Source organism: Pinus tabuliformis, chromosome 5_1 (assembly GCF_031772625.1).
Source record: "Pinus tabuliformis cultivar Carrire ecotype Pingquan chromosome 5_1, CPIR1, whole genome shotgun sequence".
In the NCBI taxonomy this organism is placed as follows: Eukaryota; Viridiplantae; Streptophyta; class Pinopsida; order Pinales; family Pinaceae; genus Pinus; species Pinus tabuliformis.
In genome coordinates, this window is record NC_142305.1 from 906,437,355 (window position 1) to 906,456,459 (window position 19,105).

The 19,105-nt window shown below is 35.7% G+C and overlaps 1 protein-coding gene across 2 annotated transcripts in view; it reads right to left on the reverse strand.

The window, feature by feature from the left end:
* Nucleotides 1-293: 293 nt before the first annotated feature.
* STN8 (Protein kinase superfamily protein) overlaps nucleotides 294-19,105 on the reverse strand; it is a 28,417-nt gene continuing 9,605 nt past the window's right edge. The window contains exons 2-4 of one of the 2 annotated variants that reach the window (XM_089433126.1): nucleotides 2,143-2,316; nucleotides 1,489-1,893; nucleotides 294-952 (exon numbers count right to left, since the gene is read on the reverse strand). In XM_089433126.1, coding sequence (XP_089289252.1) covers nucleotides 605-952; nucleotides 1,489-1,893; nucleotides 2,143-2,316 — 927 coding nt within the window. In that variant the 3' untranslated portion in view covers nucleotides 294-604. Of the gene's footprint in view, nucleotides 1,362-1,488; nucleotides 1,894-2,142; nucleotides 2,317-19,105 lie in introns of both variants that reach the window. The other variant, XM_089433127.1, reaches the window with a different exon arrangement.

Here is a 19,105-nt window from a genome sequence, read left to right on the forward strand (position 1 = left end):
TGGTGCAAATGTAACTAAACATTGGTATCACTCCAACATGAATCTACTGGTATTACTTTACTATGCAGATTATAATTTTTTTAATTTGATTTTGAGATAAAAACTGTTAGTGCAATATCAATGGCAGGCTCACAAGACGCTCATTAATGAATGTATTCCATGTTGCTAAGATGAGATGAAACGATAATACCACAAATTTAACCTGAAATATTGATACATATTTTCTCTCCTTTCCATATACAGATTTATATGGATTGAACTAAGAGGAATCACTTTCAGTGCAAATTGCAGAGTACAAGCAATTAACAGGCTGAAACTGTCGTATCTTCCTGATAATACCACAACTTTAAGCTGAAGCATTGATACATATTTTTTATCCCTTTCCATATAAAGATTTATATGGATTGAACTAAAAGGAATCGGCTTCAGTGCAAATTGCAAAGTACAAGAAACTTACAGGCTAAAACTCCCATCCCATTTTAAGGTGTGTACAGTACATTGTGAAGAGAGGAATAAAAGCTGATCTCCATGTCTGTTCTTTGCACACGATAAGGTATGGTATTGAGATTAGCAACAAGAGAAATGATTACGAATTTAATATTAGCTACATGGCAGAAGTAAACTTGGAGACTATTGCTGCTGCTTGATCACCAGCTAATAAAAAATAGGGATGCCTCAAGGCTGCACTTGCTGATAATCGACCACGCCTTAAGAAGCCTCTCTCAGAAATAAGCTGTGTAGCCAGGTCCCAGCCCTTGGCGCCATCACAGTCTAGTATACTCAAGTCAGGCCTTAATCGTGTAATTTGTCTCCATTCTCTTAAATCATACTGAGCCTCCTTTATTTCCGACTTGAAGATCCGGATACTTGACGGAGTTCTGAGCTTTGGACTGGCCATTTGCAGAAATATTACTCCTACAGAGTACATGTCAAAAAGATCCGGACTGTTGAGCTGCAGCAATCAAAAGTTACGCAGCAGAGAATGAATGAGATACCACTTAAATGAATGTAATGTGCTTCCAAGTAAGACAACAAAACTAAGTGCACCAAGAGAAGCCAGGTGTTCTACAGGAGCCTGATATGCATTATCCAAAATGAATTTTTCCAGCCAGCCCTTGCCAGAACCCAGCAAAATGGATCCTCATGGTTCTGATCGAGACTCCACAAAACCCTTGGGACATACTGCAACCATGAGAGGATAACAGTTCCAAGTGGAACCAAGATTCATTTCCCGATTCAAGAATCGTGCCAGAATCATGCCCCAAATTTGTTGTATTTTGGATAAACTTTATCCTGTGCAGGTGGTCTGCAGCTCCAATGGGAAGATGCACCGTGATGTTTGAATATAACACTAAAAAAACCTACATAAAATACATATTAACCCTGGATTTATTAAGTACCGATAGGTTAGCACCTGAGGAAGTTTTTATCCCTTCGGTTTCTTAATACTAAACGGATTATGGGGACAGGGTTAAGATGTAATAATACCTGCCATAGGATTGGTGATAGAATGGCAGCAATAGGTTCAGGCGGAGGCTTAGGCGTCTCCTCTGGAAGAACAAAAAGTTCAGGGGGGCAGTAATCAGGATCAAGCATTCCGCGATCAGGTACATAGTTCTTGCCAACACGGAGATCGGTTGCAGCACCAAAATCTATAAGCTTTACTTTTCCCTTCTTTGTCACAACCAAGTTGGCAGGTTTCACATCGCGATGCACAATGCCTGTTGCATGAATTTTCTTCAGTGATGTAATAATCTGCCGCATAATTTGTTTGATGATCAAAGACTTTATTCCAACAGAATCTTCGCCTTTTAAGCTTCGCCCAAACATGATCTGCTCTAGATTCATGGGAAATTCTCGGTCTTTCATAAAATCTGCCAGAGTAGAATCACCCTGCATATAAAACATGAAAGAGTATCAAAAAATCAGTTTGATGAGTCTCCCTATAAAAGTAATGGATGAAGATGAAGGACCTTTGCTTAGAAACGGATTTCTCACAGACGAAACAAATTCATAACAAATTAGCTTTTTTCTATGTTTATTTCTTCCTCACTCCTACTGTTTAATCGCTTTCCCAAGTAGGCATTACTTATTCCTCCTCTGAATTGAATTTCTGAATGACATTATGAGGGTTGAGCACACCTCGAACTTCCACACCAGCCACTTCCCACCTTGGGTAAATTGTCCACGTGTTGTATCAGATATGAAACTCCCAAGAAAGTTGGCACATACATCAGGTGCTGCTCTGGACAGCCGATAATTGAACCACTCCTCCATGTTCCCACATTCTTCAGCTCCTTCAACTCCAATTTTTACCTGCAAAATCATAGATGTGGAATCAGTTCTCAAGATGCAATGGACAGGTTGTTCTTCAGGCGCTCAAAATGTTTTTTAAGAACCTCCAAACTGTCTGTCCAACATACAATGACATATGAGGCCTCATCATACTTACTGGCATGCTATTGATGCCTATAACACATTCATAGAAAATATCTGATATTCATGGAATTAACAATGATTGAGCAAATAAAATGACTCACAATAATGGGATGTCAAAATTGAATCCTGAATAAGGCAATTGAAAATTTTGATAGGAGAAATGAACACATTTTCTCCTCTCTCCGTTGCGGTATGAAATGTGTGAGCATCATTATTTAAGGAAATATGTAAATTATGCATTCCTGCGAATTTCCTGTCCAGCTCAGGGCCACACACCATCAGAAGGAAAGGAACAGGATTTCAGGTTTCCATGTGAAGGTAAAATTTTATTAAAAATAAATACAATACCAAAGTTGCCACAGGACAGTACAGTTTTAAAAAAACGAAAGAATTAAGTAACAATGAAAAAAAAATAATAATAATAATAATAATAATAGTACAGTTAAAATACGGAAGTAAACATCTCATAGATACACATACATTTTTCAAAATTTTAAGAATAACACTCATCATCTCATAAATACAGAAACATATAGTTTTTGAAATTTTAAAATAGCATCCATTCTTTATTATTAGCAACTTCAGATATCTGAAATTTCGAACATAACATATCATATAACGCTGACATATATGACATCCTGATTTCCTCACTAGTCCCATTCGAACTACTATTATTAACAAACAGAGTTTAACATGTAATCGGTTAATGCAAAAGTACAAACAAAACATGATATCAGTTAATAAATTTTATATCATATGTTAAAAGTCCAAGCTCATGGCTTCAATGTATATATATATATTTTTAAGGTTGATTAATTAACACGTGTGACATAAAAAAATTCCAAGTAGTAGGAAGTACTTATTAACCAAAGTTCAGTCAAAAGATTAAAGGATCAATAGCAACAAATTTGTTTGAAATGATTCCTGGGATTTTCTGTCTTCATTCTTTACTTTGTATTGCTCCGCAAAATCATTCTCCCTTAAGCCATTTGAGTTTCAAGTGTGTATTACTCAACTGAAACTGCATTTATTATTTATATGAAAAAGCATATGGGCTGAAGGTTCAGGAATCTGGCTGTTGTCTTCTCATGGTAAAGTTACAGATAGTATATGCTATCATTTATTTATGTTGCTATTCTAGCTCCAACCTTATATTAATAATTAATAATTAATGAATAGTTGAATTGTTAATACTTAAACTACGGCATATGCATTAGCTATATTCTAGTTGAAGTTTCACTCTTGAATCTTATATTAACAAATATATTTTAAAGTAACAAACAGTGTTGAACACTTAACAGTTAATCTGTAGAATGAGCATACATTGTGGCGATCTTTTGAGTTTAAACATATAAATATATTTCAGCACACGTAGTCCTCAAACTTTAATAGTTTGAGATTGTAAATATATTTAACGCATTTCGTTTAATGTACCACACCCAACTATGTCAAATATCCACCGAGATTTGGACTCCATGCAAATTTCACCAAAGGCCAATACAGATGAAACTTATTACTATGAATTATGCTGACTACTTATGAAGAGTCCACTAACGAAACAAACAAACAAAAGACACGCATTATCCTCTAAGGGTTCTATTGATCGTACTCCATTAAGTTGCTTGCTGCAAATGCATTCATGTCTGCTCAGCAGGCCAACATCTTGAATTATTGCATTTTGAAGGTGGACAAGTGGTGCAGACTGCAAACAAATGTATAGGTCTCTAGCAAATGATATCGGGAGGTAGTATCATCTTCAAAAAATCATTCAATATCAAGTTAACACTCTGGTCAATCTCACAGCAGTCCTTGAAGGCTTGATGGAACCCTAAAACAACCTGCACACGGATCGAAAAAAACAGCCTTCATTTATACACTTGGACGTTCACTTCTTTATCTTCCAAAGGAGACAATATGACCTTAGATGATCTTCCAGTCTGACGGCTAGCAAGACTATCACCAAACTATTTTTAAATCCAGAAAGTGTGTTGCACTGCCTGTCATCCATTGCAAGGATGCTCTGATATCAAACATTGCCAATGAAGTGCCTTTGAAATGCTGCATTCCAACCTCAACTTCTGTAATACCAAAGCATTGATCCACAGGAATCAGTGATTTGACTTGGACTTCCAAAAGCAATGAGCTAGCCACGTCATTGAGATTCATAAACTTGAATCCACTGCCTAGGAATAGACCTATTTGCCTTTCACATCAATTCCGCTACTCACTTTCTTTCTATTTACCAACCACAAGTTAGGACTCAGGAATGAATTTAATGGAGTTGCATGAATAGTTACTACAGACTTAATGAAACAGATAACCCAACTCCATCCATGATGAATTGTAATTAACCATTGTCTTATCCACCCACCCTAACTCCTGTTCAATGATGGGATTACTATTGTCCCCTCAGCTTCCTATAATTAACAGGAAGAACACTCAACAGTCTAAGGGAGATAACAACCAGTAGATATTCAACTGGAAAGTTATAATTTTCTGAAACTTTTGACAGACAGATATCAACCCTTTCAAAATACATGTTATTCTCTACCTGTCAAATTGAATGTATAAGATGTTTCCTGTAAAAGGTTTTCCAAAGTGATAAAATTATTCTTAATAGTTTTCTTGTTCAATTCCTGGTATTCTACTCACAGGCAAAGAAGTCCATCCTTCGTCTTCGCCAAGATGAAAGGTAATGCAAAAGGAACCTTTCTAGGTACAACACATCTTAAATCCCATAACTCCTTGACTACCTTCCTAACTTCATCTTAAAGACCTTAGGATGGCAGTAAAGGAGGAATGATAACCGGTTTATAACTTACTCCAACTTGATAATGCAATCTGGTTCTCTCTGGTGCTAATTCGTGAGGCAATTTCTTGAAAATATCTTCAAAGTCATCCAACGTACCACTTTAGGTCTTGCTGATTGCTATTCCACAATCTTAGAATGTAACCCTTCCATTGAATTGCACTTAGACATAAACCCCTAGCTCTACCGTACCAATTTGTTCGATCTTGTGGGATGATATTAATTTGTTTCCAAAATGCAGGGAAGCTGGCCCCCCCTCCCAACTCTCCTGTACCAATTTGTTTGATCATCCTGTGGGATAATATTAATTTGTTTCCAAAGCGCACCTCCACCTCCCCAAACACTTCCTGCTCCCGAAGATTGCATTGGAGCCGAGCATGCTCCCAGATAGATTTATGTTACCATCAGACCATGCGGTAAGAAACTCGAAGTTGTTCAATGGTAAGGGGGTCTAGAAAGCAAAGTTAAAAGGAAGATTATTTTCCTTTTTCAGTTTAGAATATAGATTCTACAACTTAGAATTATGCCTTTATTATGGTCTATTTTGTAAACATTATCTGCTAGTTGAAATATGAACTATTGACCACATATTATAACTTTTTAGTCATGATGTTATATTTTAGTTTATTATGTTTATGTATTACATTTTTATCGATGACGAACTTTATTTGTTAATCATTTGATGACAGTGCTATAAGTTGGATATATATAAATAACAAAGTTTTTTTATTTTTTATCATAATTAGCTGAATATTTTTATTTTATTATTTGATGGGTATTAAGCTAATATATTATATTTACTATATTAATAGTTTAATAAATATTAAAATGTATATTATATTTTTATTGCTTTGATATTTGATCTTAACGATCATTTATAATTATATTTTTTAATTTTTAATAATTAATATATATAGTATTTATTAATATTAATAAATATTTAATATATATCTATACGTTATAAACTGTTTTAGGGTTTATTTATTTGATGAAGATTAATTTTGACTCTCTTTAACATTCTTTTTTGGTATTTTAAGGGTTTTAACTTTTTTCTATTGGAGTTCTTACACCTTTTTTTTGTATCTTTATATAATTTATTCACTAGATAGATCAGATTCTCCATCTATATCTTGATGATGAACTACATTGATTGGTTGAACACTTAGACCAAAAATCACTAGTGTGATTAATCCAAAAATCACTAGTGTAATTAATCCAAAAAAACTATTTCTAAATTTTGAAAATATCATTAATCTATTACAAAAATCTATATTTTCATATTTTTTATTCAACATTCTACAATTTTTTTTACATATATACATCAACATATATTAAAATAACACATATTAAAATGTATATTATATAAAAATATTCCTGGAGTCTTTTGGAAATTGGCGTTTAGTGCTCCCACTTCTCGCTTTGCTCCCTTAGTTCGCTCTCACCCAATCTCCCAACAGCCTTGATTCGTTTGCGCTGGACTGCAAACCTTTTATGGTAACCAATTGTTATTCCTTTCCAAACTTAAGTACATCTCACCATAATCCATGTGAAAACCACACAATGTTTTCGGCCATTGAAATTCCATGGTTGCACTCAAAATTAGAATCTAGATTCTCTAACATAAAATTTAAAAAAAAAATATAGGCCAGTTGAAGTTTAAACTGCTGATTGCATATTACAACTCTCTTTGATCACAATGCCTTATTTAATTCATGTTTTATTTAATTCATTGTTGATGGTATAGTTTGTCGATAACAATTGTTACCTATTAAAATTTGAAATTTGAAGATTAATGATATGCTTGATCATTTGATAAAAATGCTATAAATTATGAATTATGATTACTAGATGATTAATGTCATATATTGGCTAAAATTTTAATGATATCATAAAAACATGAAACATAGGCTTTCAATTTATATAGTATATTAAAAAACACCCCTGCAGGCTTTTGGAAATTGGGGCTTAGTACTCCCGCTTCCTGCTTTCTCATCGAGCTTCACTCCTGGCCCTGCTTCCAACAGCCTTGGTTTGTTCACACCGGGCTGCAAACCCATTATGTTGATGAATTATGTTGATGAATTGTTGTTTCTGGAGTTGTCTTTAAAGAGATTTTTTGGAAGTTTTTTTGGTGGATTTTTCTGGTCAAAATCCGGCCGCAATTTATTGAAATCGCAAGTTTGATAGCTAATTTTTGCACAATCAAAGCGTCCCAGAGATTTTTCAGGGTGCTGAATCCAAATATGCAGTTAAAAAACCATTTTAAATAATACAAATCAAGATTTAATCTCAATTTTTTCCGCCAGATTCCGTCAGCAAAATCTCCAAAAAATCGCATTAAAAACAACTTCGTTGTTCCTTTTCAAACTTCAAGTACATCTACATCTCATCATAATGGATGGAAAATTCACCGTGTTTTCAGCCATTAAACTTCCATAATTACACTCAAACATAGGCCTAGGATCTCCACCACATTGTTTGATTATCTTTGGGTAAATATTAACTTTTTGCACCAGGCTGCAAACCTTCTATGATCAGTTCTTTGTATTTATATGTGGACCTCCCTATGAATAGACCTCGTCGGCATTCATATATTCTTATTAATGACATCCTTATATGCGGACACCCTAAAAATAAAATTGTGTAAAATTATTGAGATTAATATATCAGTATAGTCTATACATTTTAATCAGAGACCTAGCAAGAGCAGAGAGAATCAAATTTCTTGAGGTGAAAACTATATTTAGAGTGCAAAATTTGAATAAAGTGTTTGCACCTAGACAAATTAGATCCTCTGAATATATATATATATAGCACTTATAATTTTTCATTGTTTATGTTAAGTGTTTTAATATATAAATAAATTAAAATTTACTTGGGCATAAAATAGTGAGACTATTTAAAATGTTTTAACTATTAAAAATATTTTTTTCCAATTTCTAGTTTTTTTTTTTTTAACTACTTTATTTCTTTATAAAGTTGATATAAGATTATGTTGTTTCATATGCACATTGAAATATTTTATTTATGGTTGAGTGAAATAGTTTAATTTTTTACCACATCTCCTTAGTATGGAGATTGAGAATGAGATTATTGATGTTATATTTTAATTAAACAAACCAAACAAGTATATTCATTGTTGTTTTTTATTATATTTAATGATTTTTTTATTTAGATTAAAAAAAAAATATTAGGACATGTCAACTCCAAGTTGAACACAGACATGCCTACACATCTCTCGTACTAAGCTGTAAAATGAGCCTCTCCGCTCAATAACGTTCTTGTGGACATTTTCATATGTGAAATCTATTGGGATTCTTATGAACATGCGTAGTTGGCATCCCTGCATATGACATGACAATTCATGACGTTATATGTCAACCAACGTTATCAAAACCTGCCAGACCAGACCAGAACCAGTCAGCCTGAATTGGTTAACATCAAATCCAGCCTGAACTGGGGTCTGCTTCAGCCGGTCCCTATTTGAACCAGCCATCGATGAATTTGATCCCACTTAACGAAAAAATAGAAAATAAAGGAAAAAAGGGAAAAAAGATGGTGCCCATCCATCCCAACACCTAATCCATCATAACATAAATGTGCTCCTCTGTTTGTCGCACGTTTCTCATAGATCATTTATGAGCGTTTGGAGATTGCGGAGCTGTGGTAGAGTTGATTCAGAATGATCTTAGAGCTGAGTTGGCACTGTTTGTGAGTTGCTTTTAGTGGATTTAGCATCTACATCAGCAGTCTAGCTTGAAGAAGTCTACCTATTATCTACAAGCTTGAAGAAGATTTGAGACCAGATTATTGTGCCCATTCAAAGGTCACACCAGAATATTTTAAACCCCATTATTTTTTTCATAAAATTGTCAATTTGCTTAAACAAATAAATGATGACAGGTTTCCATTTTTCAGATTTGATTTCACTCTTTGAGACATTATCATGGCCTCCAAGAATGTAAAAGACCCTACATGGAGCCCCACTATGATGAGGTTGATGGAAAATATATTGGAAATATTGAAAGAAGGAAATGAAAGAGGAAAAACACTTATCTGCCATTTGTGGGAATGTTTCATGATGCCCTTCTCTCTTTAATGAGGTTAGAGATCAAATGCTAGCCTTATTCAGGATGTTCTGTCATAAGAGGCCAAGCACTACAACTTTTTAAGATGTGATTATTTGTTGCAACATAATGTTTTTTGGACTCTAGGGGACTGTTACCACATAAATTATCACCTTTAAATTAAAGTTCCAAAGATAGGGTATTAGCTTGGGTGGAACTACCATGTTGGCCATGGTCACCTCATCAACTCACCTCCACATTTCAAGCTAAGGTAAATGGAATCTTAACCAAGGGGGGTTTCCCTATGGGTTACTAAGTTTTATGTGTATGTAGTGGGGGCATGAGAAAACTTAGTATCATAAACAAAATGGAAAAATGGATTTAGATAGTTAGGGAGTGGTGGACAAAAGGGAGACTAGTGCCTTCAATTGGTTGGGAAATGGAAACATGTGAGTAATCCTAGAGAATGGTTCTAAAGGAATTAAGAGGTAGTAAGCAATCGCTTGATTTGCACAACTACACACCTAACTTAGTCGTTTAATCTACAAATGTGCTGGTAGAGGTAGTAAGCAATCACTTGATATGCACAACTACACACCTAACTTGGTTGTTTAATCTACAAATGTGATGGTGGAGAGGGTCCTATAAAAGATCCACTACTCAAAGCAAATTGCAAAGGTGGCCCCTACCAAAGACTATCTACAAACACACCTAATCTAGTGATATAGAATGTGTAATGTTTTCATCTTGAAGGTAAAGGATACAAAAGGGAGATAAGAGGGAGGAAACCATTACCCTAGCCCTTTCCATTGTAGCACATGTGCTTCTCTATGGCCCTTGATTTGCCTTTGTCATCCATACACCCTACAAACAAATTCCCAATTGTAGCACATAGAACTAAAAGCCACACATAAGAAATTAACTATACATCACTCTATTACTTGAACAAATAAAGGCAAAAATACTCCAATAGCCTTGAGATTCTTTTATTTACACCAAAAATTCCCAAGTGAAAAATAGAGAGAGCAAACCTTTATATAAGTTTTAACTTAACTCTCCCTTACAATAAAATATTATTTTCCTCATGAGACTATCCAAGGAAAATATTAAAAATATTTACAACTACCTAAGTGGGCAAATTAGGTCAAAAGCCCATAGAAAAATGCTTGAATACAATGTTCTAGATGATTGTAGTGCCACATGTCTCCCTCTTCCATCCTTGTCTTCATAAAAAGGTAAAATCTAGATGCTATTTGTCCTCTTCGTGTGTTAAAATAGTGATAAAAGACTTGGTCAAATAGGTAGGGTGAATTTCCAATAGATGTGCATGAATGCCAAGTGTAAAACTCCATGATGAAAATGTTTTCCTAGAAATAACCACCTTCAAACAATAATATTATTTAGGAGGGCGAAATTCCAAGAAAATGAGTGGTTTTCCATATGTAAAGTTTCATTTATGAGGGTGTTCTTCTAGAAATGTAATGCCAAGTGTAATGCTTGAGTGCTCTTTCTAGAAGCCCTTTGACTAAGAATTAGACTTTGTGATCACATTTAAACCTTCATCGTGCATGAATTTGCCCTAGAAGAATATGAATTTGTGCCCACTTTGACCAAGTCAACCTTGAAATTCTCACCCTTAAAGGGATTCCCTTGACACTTGTGCAAATGGGTCTTCATCAAATCCATGAGATATCAAAATGTGTGCATATAGACAACCTTTGACCAAGTCAAACCATTACTAGTCATTTCATATGTGTGCAAGGCATGAACAAGTTTACATGGGAAGTGGATATATTCTCTTAGCGGAGTGCACCACCTAGGGATGTGTGCATGAGTGGATGAAGTGGATGGATGAGATTGAAGGTCAAAACCCTAGGGCACATGAGTATTAGTCATCCCTATTCAACTTAAGGCTCAACTAACTTCTCAAAACTCATGCTAATGGAGAAGGATTGTTGCCTCAAAGTCTTGCAAGTCTTGTGAGAGGCCTCACAAGATGAGAGTCAAACCAAGAGACAACGATGAGGTGGATGCCACTGTCACCTCAGCAATCCACCTCCTTCTCTTTACTAGAATTTCACTACACAAGAGGCTTCCCAGTATAAGTCACCTAAAGGATCTTTTTGGTCAAGGGTTCAAAAATGACAATTGAATAGGTTCAAACAGGGTACTCTGACTAAGAACAAGGCTCAATTCTATGTAATAAGGAGAAGCGTACCCCCAAAAGAACCTATAAAGGAGTATGAATAGGCTTATCCAAGATACTCAGGCTAAGGACAAGGCTCAATTTCACTAGGCAAGGAATAGTGTACCTTAGAAGTAGCCTATAAAGAACTTGTAATGTAGGGTTTCGATGTATGACTCCTAGGTAGCACAACTAGGCATACAAAAAGAGAGAAAGCGCTTGTTATTATGATATAATAAACAATAGGAGCCACAAACCTTCAAGTGACCCTAAGTTGAAGCCTTGATGCAGAATTAGGGCTTTTCTAGCATTAAAATTGTATAGGGTCGATGAAGTCAGCTTTAAGGAAGCAATTTCAACCATGCAAATCGCTAGATTTTGATGTTTAAAGCTCAGCAAGGTGAAACGAATTCAAATTAGTTGAACATCCAAGCCCTAGTTAAAGTCTGCTTGAAACCCCAAACCTAATGACTTGTCTTGAAGGGCTGAAAATTTCGGGGTCCGAAATTTTAGGAAGAGAAGAAAAGGAAGAGATTTTTTAAAGTTTTTGATTTTTTTACCATTTATGTGGAATCCAGTGCCTACTCTAAGGGAAAAATTACAATGGAGATATCAAACCCTAGAAGGGAATAAGGGGGGAAAACCCTAGTTTTCCACTTTCAAAACCCTAGCTATCACTTTATGAGGGGATAAAATCAAGAGAAAAGCTCTCTAGGAGGTCCTCAAGGGATGTCCAAGATTCTCTAATTAAAGCATACAATATTTCACCAAAATTTCATATAAAGATATGCAATTGAACAAGAACATAGAAAACCCTAGAAAATATATTGCATGCAATAACCATTCAAAGATATTCAACAAAAATACTCACAAGATATCCATGAACAATCCTTCATTATCCCAAAGTGATGTCTCCACAACAAGGGCAAGTCTCAAATAGCAAAAATATCCACAAAGATCACATCTCCACAAGAGTAATAGGCTACAAGAGTTAGGCCAAAATCTCTAAGGAGGCCCAAATAGTCCACAAGTGATGATGAAATGAGATGTGAAGTGACCTTTTATTTATATGAGGTCTACCTCACCTAATTTTAGCCTAAGAAGCCCCTAAACCATTTTGACAATGAGCAAACATAAAATAATCCTTGGATTACAAGCCAACCACTAGCTCAATGTAAAGTTGTGCCACAAAAGACCCACACGTGTGAGTCGTAAGCCTCTAAATGATGATGTCATGGCGAGATGAAGGATGAAAATGTGTCCATGTCATGATCATCCATCATTTGAGGAGTGTTCCTCAAAGTCAACCTCAAAACCCAAGGGTCCCAAATCCAACTGGGGTGTCACCACGTCATCTTCATGGGTCTCCAATGGTCAACGCAATGCCTCCTCTCTCCAACATTAGGGCTCTATCAAGCGCAACAAGCCCTCCCTAGTCATCTCATGGAAGACCATCCATCTTGGCTCTGAATCATGGCTTGCCCATCAGGGAGTGTCAAGGCCAGCCTAGAGCATGTTGGGTCTAGTGGTGCAATCATAAAGAAACCTTTATGCTGGGTCAAAGAATATCAACATCCTGGTTCCTTAGGGTGCTCAGGGACATGCATCATCTACTCAAGACATCATAATGCCTAATGCTTTGATGCAGTTTTATCGGAACCGGACTGGAACTAGTAGAACCGGCTAGTCCAATTGGTTTAAGCGTCAAATCAATTTGGTTCGAAGTTTGGCATTGAAAATGACCAATTAGGTACTGAACCAACCTTTTTTCACTGAACTGGTTGATTCCATACAATTTGCCCAAAGACGTTCCAAACATAATTTAAAAAATAAAAATAAAAATAAAAAACAAGAATTTTTGAGTGGGGCAGTGTAATATTCAAGCCTATGGCCCCAGTGTTGCTATGCAATTCAAGTAAAAGTGACATGCTCCTTTATCTTTCATTGTCATCCTTTTACTTAAACTTTTAACATTACCATGAAATGATTCAAGATTTTTGAGAGTGGTTCTAACCTCATTAGATTTCATATGGAGAAAGTAGAATTTTAGATCTCACTCAAAATCTAGCAGACTTGATAGCTTTTCAAGGTTTCAAGATTGGGGGGATTGCAACATTTCCATTGTATTTTTTCATGTACGAGTGTATGGAGCTAGTATTTAATCAAGCGCACCAAGCCCTCTATGTACCTTGATGTTAGTGGCATTGGATGTCGAACTCCTCTATCATGACCCTATTAAAAATGTATCCATCACTCAAACAAAATCTTGACTTGACATGCTACGTTTTTTCCATCTTATTTTAATGCTTAGAGGGTGTTATTGATGACGAAGAGCCCAATATATGCAATGGTTTTGATGATATGTAGGTATTTGTTGTAACATGTTTTTTTTTATATGCTAAAGGCCATCCAAAGCTTGTTTGTTGATGTATTTTTTATTCAAAGATGGATTGCACTCAATGTTATTTTGGTTATGTGCACCCTTACATGCTATATAAATGAGAACTTTTTCTTATTTGTGCATAAATGGTTTGGATTCATAAAGATGCACATGAATATATATGTTTTTATTTCAAATTTGAATATTTTGTGGTTTTAGTCAACCGGTTTTTTGGTCATATTTTTTTACCAGTTCGAGTCCAGACCCAACTGGTTCCTGGTTCAAAGGGTTTTCTGGTTTGATCACAAGTTTGGTTCTGATAACATTGTCTCTGCTAAGTCATCAACCTATCTGAAAGGTCTAGATACCTCTAGAGAGGATGCCCTCAAGGCCTAGGTTGTTTTGGACCACCTGACAAAAACCAACTTAAACTCCAATGAAAGCAACCATTCATCAGGGCCTAAGACCATATAAGCATCTAAGTGGATCAAACTTGCATGTTGAGGGCATATTAATACTTCAAACTTGGATCACCTTCCGATATCTAACTAGACCAAGTCCTGTAAAGGTATTCCCTATCTTGATAGAGGAGGCTAATGGTCAACCTTATTAGGTGCTTCCAACCCGCAAGGGCAAGTGGCATTTCCAAGGTTAACCCTTCAATAAATAGGTGTTAGTGTGAATGAGTGGCAACGAAGAGGAAAAGACTTCATGGTCAAGGGGACCAGCTAATGGGGATCCACATCCTAAGTGTATAGATGTAATGGAGGTAGCAATCGTGGATGCATGAGTTACCCTGCTCGACCTGCTTTTTCCATCCCTCTAGTGTGCCTTTTACTTATCTATTAAAATGGTTTATTATGGGTGCATAGCTCAAGGCTTAAAGCTTACTCTTTATAATGTAACATTCAATTTTACCCCTTGAGATAATTAATCGCTCATCAGGGTTGGGACATGCAAGGGTTCCTTTTGATGAAGTGGGCATCAAATGCTCAAGAATCAGGCAATGGCTAATGACGGTAGAGCTCATGCTAGGTGTTTTCCCATGCGCTAACTTATGTCCCAACCATCTTTTGCATTTTGATTTTCTTATTTTTCTTTTGTTGTGGCCATGATATGCTTTTCCATTCTTTTAGTTGCATCAACCTTCAAGGCAATGTTTTTCAACCCTACTCAAGGATGTGGATGAGAGGGTGCCATATCATAGCGAACCAATGACAAGTTAGACTCGAAGGATGGAGATGGTATATAGGGTTTTGTAATGTGAGATGGAAATTGTCAAGTATGGTGTAGGGGAAAATGAACATGCTATTTCAATCTAGGTTTTCCAAGTAGTGCCTCTCATATAACCCTAAGGCCTTAAGGGATGTTCCACTAGACTAGGGCTAAAGATTAACCCCCCTAGTAAGGTGAGAGAACAGATTTACAGTCAAGATCATTCAATCTTCCAGATCATGCCTTTATCCATACTAAATGCCTAAAACAAGCAAGTATAAGCATCCAATTGCAAAATGATCAAAGTACCTTTTAAATAGGAGCCCAGTGTATCACTTCAATATGTGTCAAATAGGGGAGTGCCCAGTCTCATGTGTACCACATGGACTTTAAGTTACAACTCCTAATGACCAATTAAAAAGTCAAACTTCGGGAAAAAAACCTCAATAAAGGATTAGAAAAAATAAAGTACTAGTAGGTTAATATTAGACAGCCAACCTAAGTTAAGGAATTTAAATTTTAATTAAATATCCTAAACCAATTCGGCATGTGTTCACACTGGAAAAAGTGGAAATATGAAATTTTAAGGGTTAATATGACTTAAAACTTAGGTAATTATAGACAAAAGATACCATGCGCCTTCTAGGAGATGGAGTAAAGTGGCACATGGGTATGTAAGTGATTTTTATTTAAGTGAAATGTTAAGATGTGTTGTGATACATAAATCACCTAGGAAAAATGGTGGAAAGTGATGATAATGTATATGTGAAGTGGATTTCACTTGGGCAAAAGTAATGGCATGCTCATAATAGATAATTTTCTAGGGGTAAAACTATGGAAATTGCATTGATATGTTATGGAACTAGGTGACAATGACTAGGATATCATTGATACACCCTTGAAGCAACCTCCACCAACATTCCAAACTTTTGAAGGCTAAAATGATATCATCATTCTATACAAGACCATTTACCACTCAAGTCAACATAACGCACAATCGAGACCATTAAGAACCTTGACTTTTATGTATTTTGTTTCAAATATGCATTGCACTCGGTGCCATTTTGCAATATTCACTCATTCAGGTTATATACATGAGCATGCTTTGTGTATTTGGTGTCTCATCATCTAATGGTTTCGATGGACATTGATTTAAACGAATATCTAAATATATATTCCTTTTACTAAAATTTGCACATATCATGTATCTTTTAGTTGACCAATTCTTAACCCAATTTTTTAGCCAATCCCAATCCAGTACTAGTTCTAGTCTCAATTCCAATCCAATCCTAATTACATTGTTGGCTAGTTCTAGTCTCAATTCTAATCCAATCCTAATTTGACCCTTTGCCAGTTATAGCCCTAGTTCTAAAAGATTTGATGTTCATATATAAGATATTATTACAAATGCTTCCTGATGCTACGAACTTGAAGGGATCCATCTTCATGGCATCATACCAAGTGATAGAGGTCTTTGGTTGAGGGAGTCTCACTTCTCCTTGGTTGAATGATTGTGCCTGTTGCTTGGTGGTCTTCCAACATGTACTTGCCTTATTGATCACCCTTTGGTTGCAATTTTGATGGATGTGGAGCATACCATCTCATTATGTCGTTTTGGTATTTATCTTGGATATGGATAATTGTTCAAGCCCCCAAATGGGTTAGATTATGGTGGTTGTAGAAGGTAGATGTTTCATAACAATGTTGTTGACATTCCCTAGTGACTTGGTGACTTGGTGACTTGGTGTATGATGTCGTTGTCACTAGAATGGAATTTTCTACATGATTCTCATGTGTTTGACGTGTGATGGGGAACATACTTGATGATTGGATGGGTAAGCACTTCCTTATGCCACCTCTTATGGCATTGCTATGGTGGGATGTTTCATGTTGCCCTCATAGAATTTTCCTAGGTGATTTAACCTTATCATGTAACATTTTCTAAACATCATCTAGGGGGGAATGTGTTTAATGATGTTAGCACCACCATGGATGTGTTATTTCCTAAGTTTTGAGATATAGGGAGGGTACAACATATGATTTGATCGTGATCTAATCCTTTTCCTAAGGTTGGATGATTATTTTTGATGTAATAATTCCTTGCTGTTGGTGCACCTTAGGTTGGGCTTTATGTTTTGTTGTTATCATGATGGGGTTTTTCTAGGGAAAACATCCTTTTTATTTATTTTTATTTTTATTTATTTTTACCATGGTGAATCGGTATCAACCCTCGTGGCGGCCTTATAACACCAAGAGTATATCCAATGACATCTTTTATTGACATGGTATAACAATTTATTAAAGTGCACCCCTCTTTGGTACACATGTTCATGGTGATTTTATCTATTGGTGCATGATTGCAAGGGCGTTATGGTTATATTTGACCATTAACCTTTGTGCACACATGTTGAAGTTGATTTAACTGTAAAATGGTTAACTTACTCTAATTTATCTAGATTAAGGTTAATAGCTTAGGCACCTTACTTCACTAGCTTCCTTTTTCATACTTGAAGGGGCTAGGTGGCACATTACATGCATTTACTTGGTCATCTTACTATATTTGAGTGCATCCTTGGAGCGCAAACTTGTGAAGGCACTTCTTGCTACTCTTGGAGGTGTACATTTATTTATTTCATGGAGTTTTGGCATTGTCAAAACCCTAATTTGCCCTTATCTCCCTCCCACTTACTGTTTTGGAGTTTGGCTACTACATATTGCACATTCATTCCATAGGGTTGGTTGCTCTATGATTTACTCATGTGGAGTTGGTTGGAGATTAATTAATTTATTGTGGTTGACTTCTTCCTTACACAAGCCTTGAGGAGTTGTATCTACCTCGGGGATTATTTATTTATTTATTGAGGTGGTTGCTCATTGGAGAAAGAGCCCATGGGGAACCTTTCTACTTTAATAAAGTTGTTGGAGGCATGACCAAACATTTCTTGTAGAGTGCTCCAACTAGTCGGCATCTTGCACACTTGCCCATGCATCTCATGGACCACTTGTTATTTTGGGATGGTGGTTATGGAGTACTCTCCCATGTCAAGAATATTTATTACATTTGCATGTATCCATCTTGGGGGTTGCACCATTGAAACATTCTTGTACCATTTGATGGGGCAGTAGACATGATCATCCCACCTTCTTGTGCTATTTTAAAGGATGTTACTTAACTACTCCATTATTTTATTATTGTTTGAATTGTCATGGAGTTAGTTAACAAATATTGTATTTTATTGTAAGAGAGATGAATTTCAGAGAAATTTCTCTCCGTTTCATTTGCAATTTGCAATTGGAGGATTGTGAAAAAGAGAAGCAATAGGATATTGTAGAACTTGGAGATGATTGATGTGGAGCTCCCTTGTATATCAAATTCTTGAAGACTAATGAAGAAGTGAAGTATTGATCTACTTAGCTATATGGTTATGTATATGATCTTTAACTTTGTTGGTTATCAAGTGTAGCAAACCTCTTCCTATCAATTTAATTTGAAGGCCTATTAATGACATCATTTTTATTTAGGAGTAAAACCATGCGAGGAGAACCCCCCTCTTGCTTTCCTTTGCTTTTATAATTCTGTTTTATTTCCTTCATCTAATCAACTAGTTGTTGAAATGGAACTATAATTCAACCTAATACAACAGAACATTCAAATTTCTTTGATGAGTAGCACCTCTAGCTCTCAAAGATTAAGTTTTCATGCATTCATCTCCAGCAAACACTTAAAGTTGAATTGCATCAAATTAGTTCCTTTTACCTTAAGTACACACCCAAATGATGAATGTATTACTTTTACCTTAAGTGCACACCCAAATAATGAATGTATTAATAAGTTCTTTCATCCCAAAGGTTGAATGTAGCAAACTAGCCCTTTCTACCATATCGTTATCCATAGTAGTTGATTGTGACACATTAGTTTCTCCATTCGTGTGATATTTCATGAATTCATCAACAAATAGGTTGATAGGCACAAATCCCATATCATCCCTTTCCTTGTTCCCTCTTCTTCC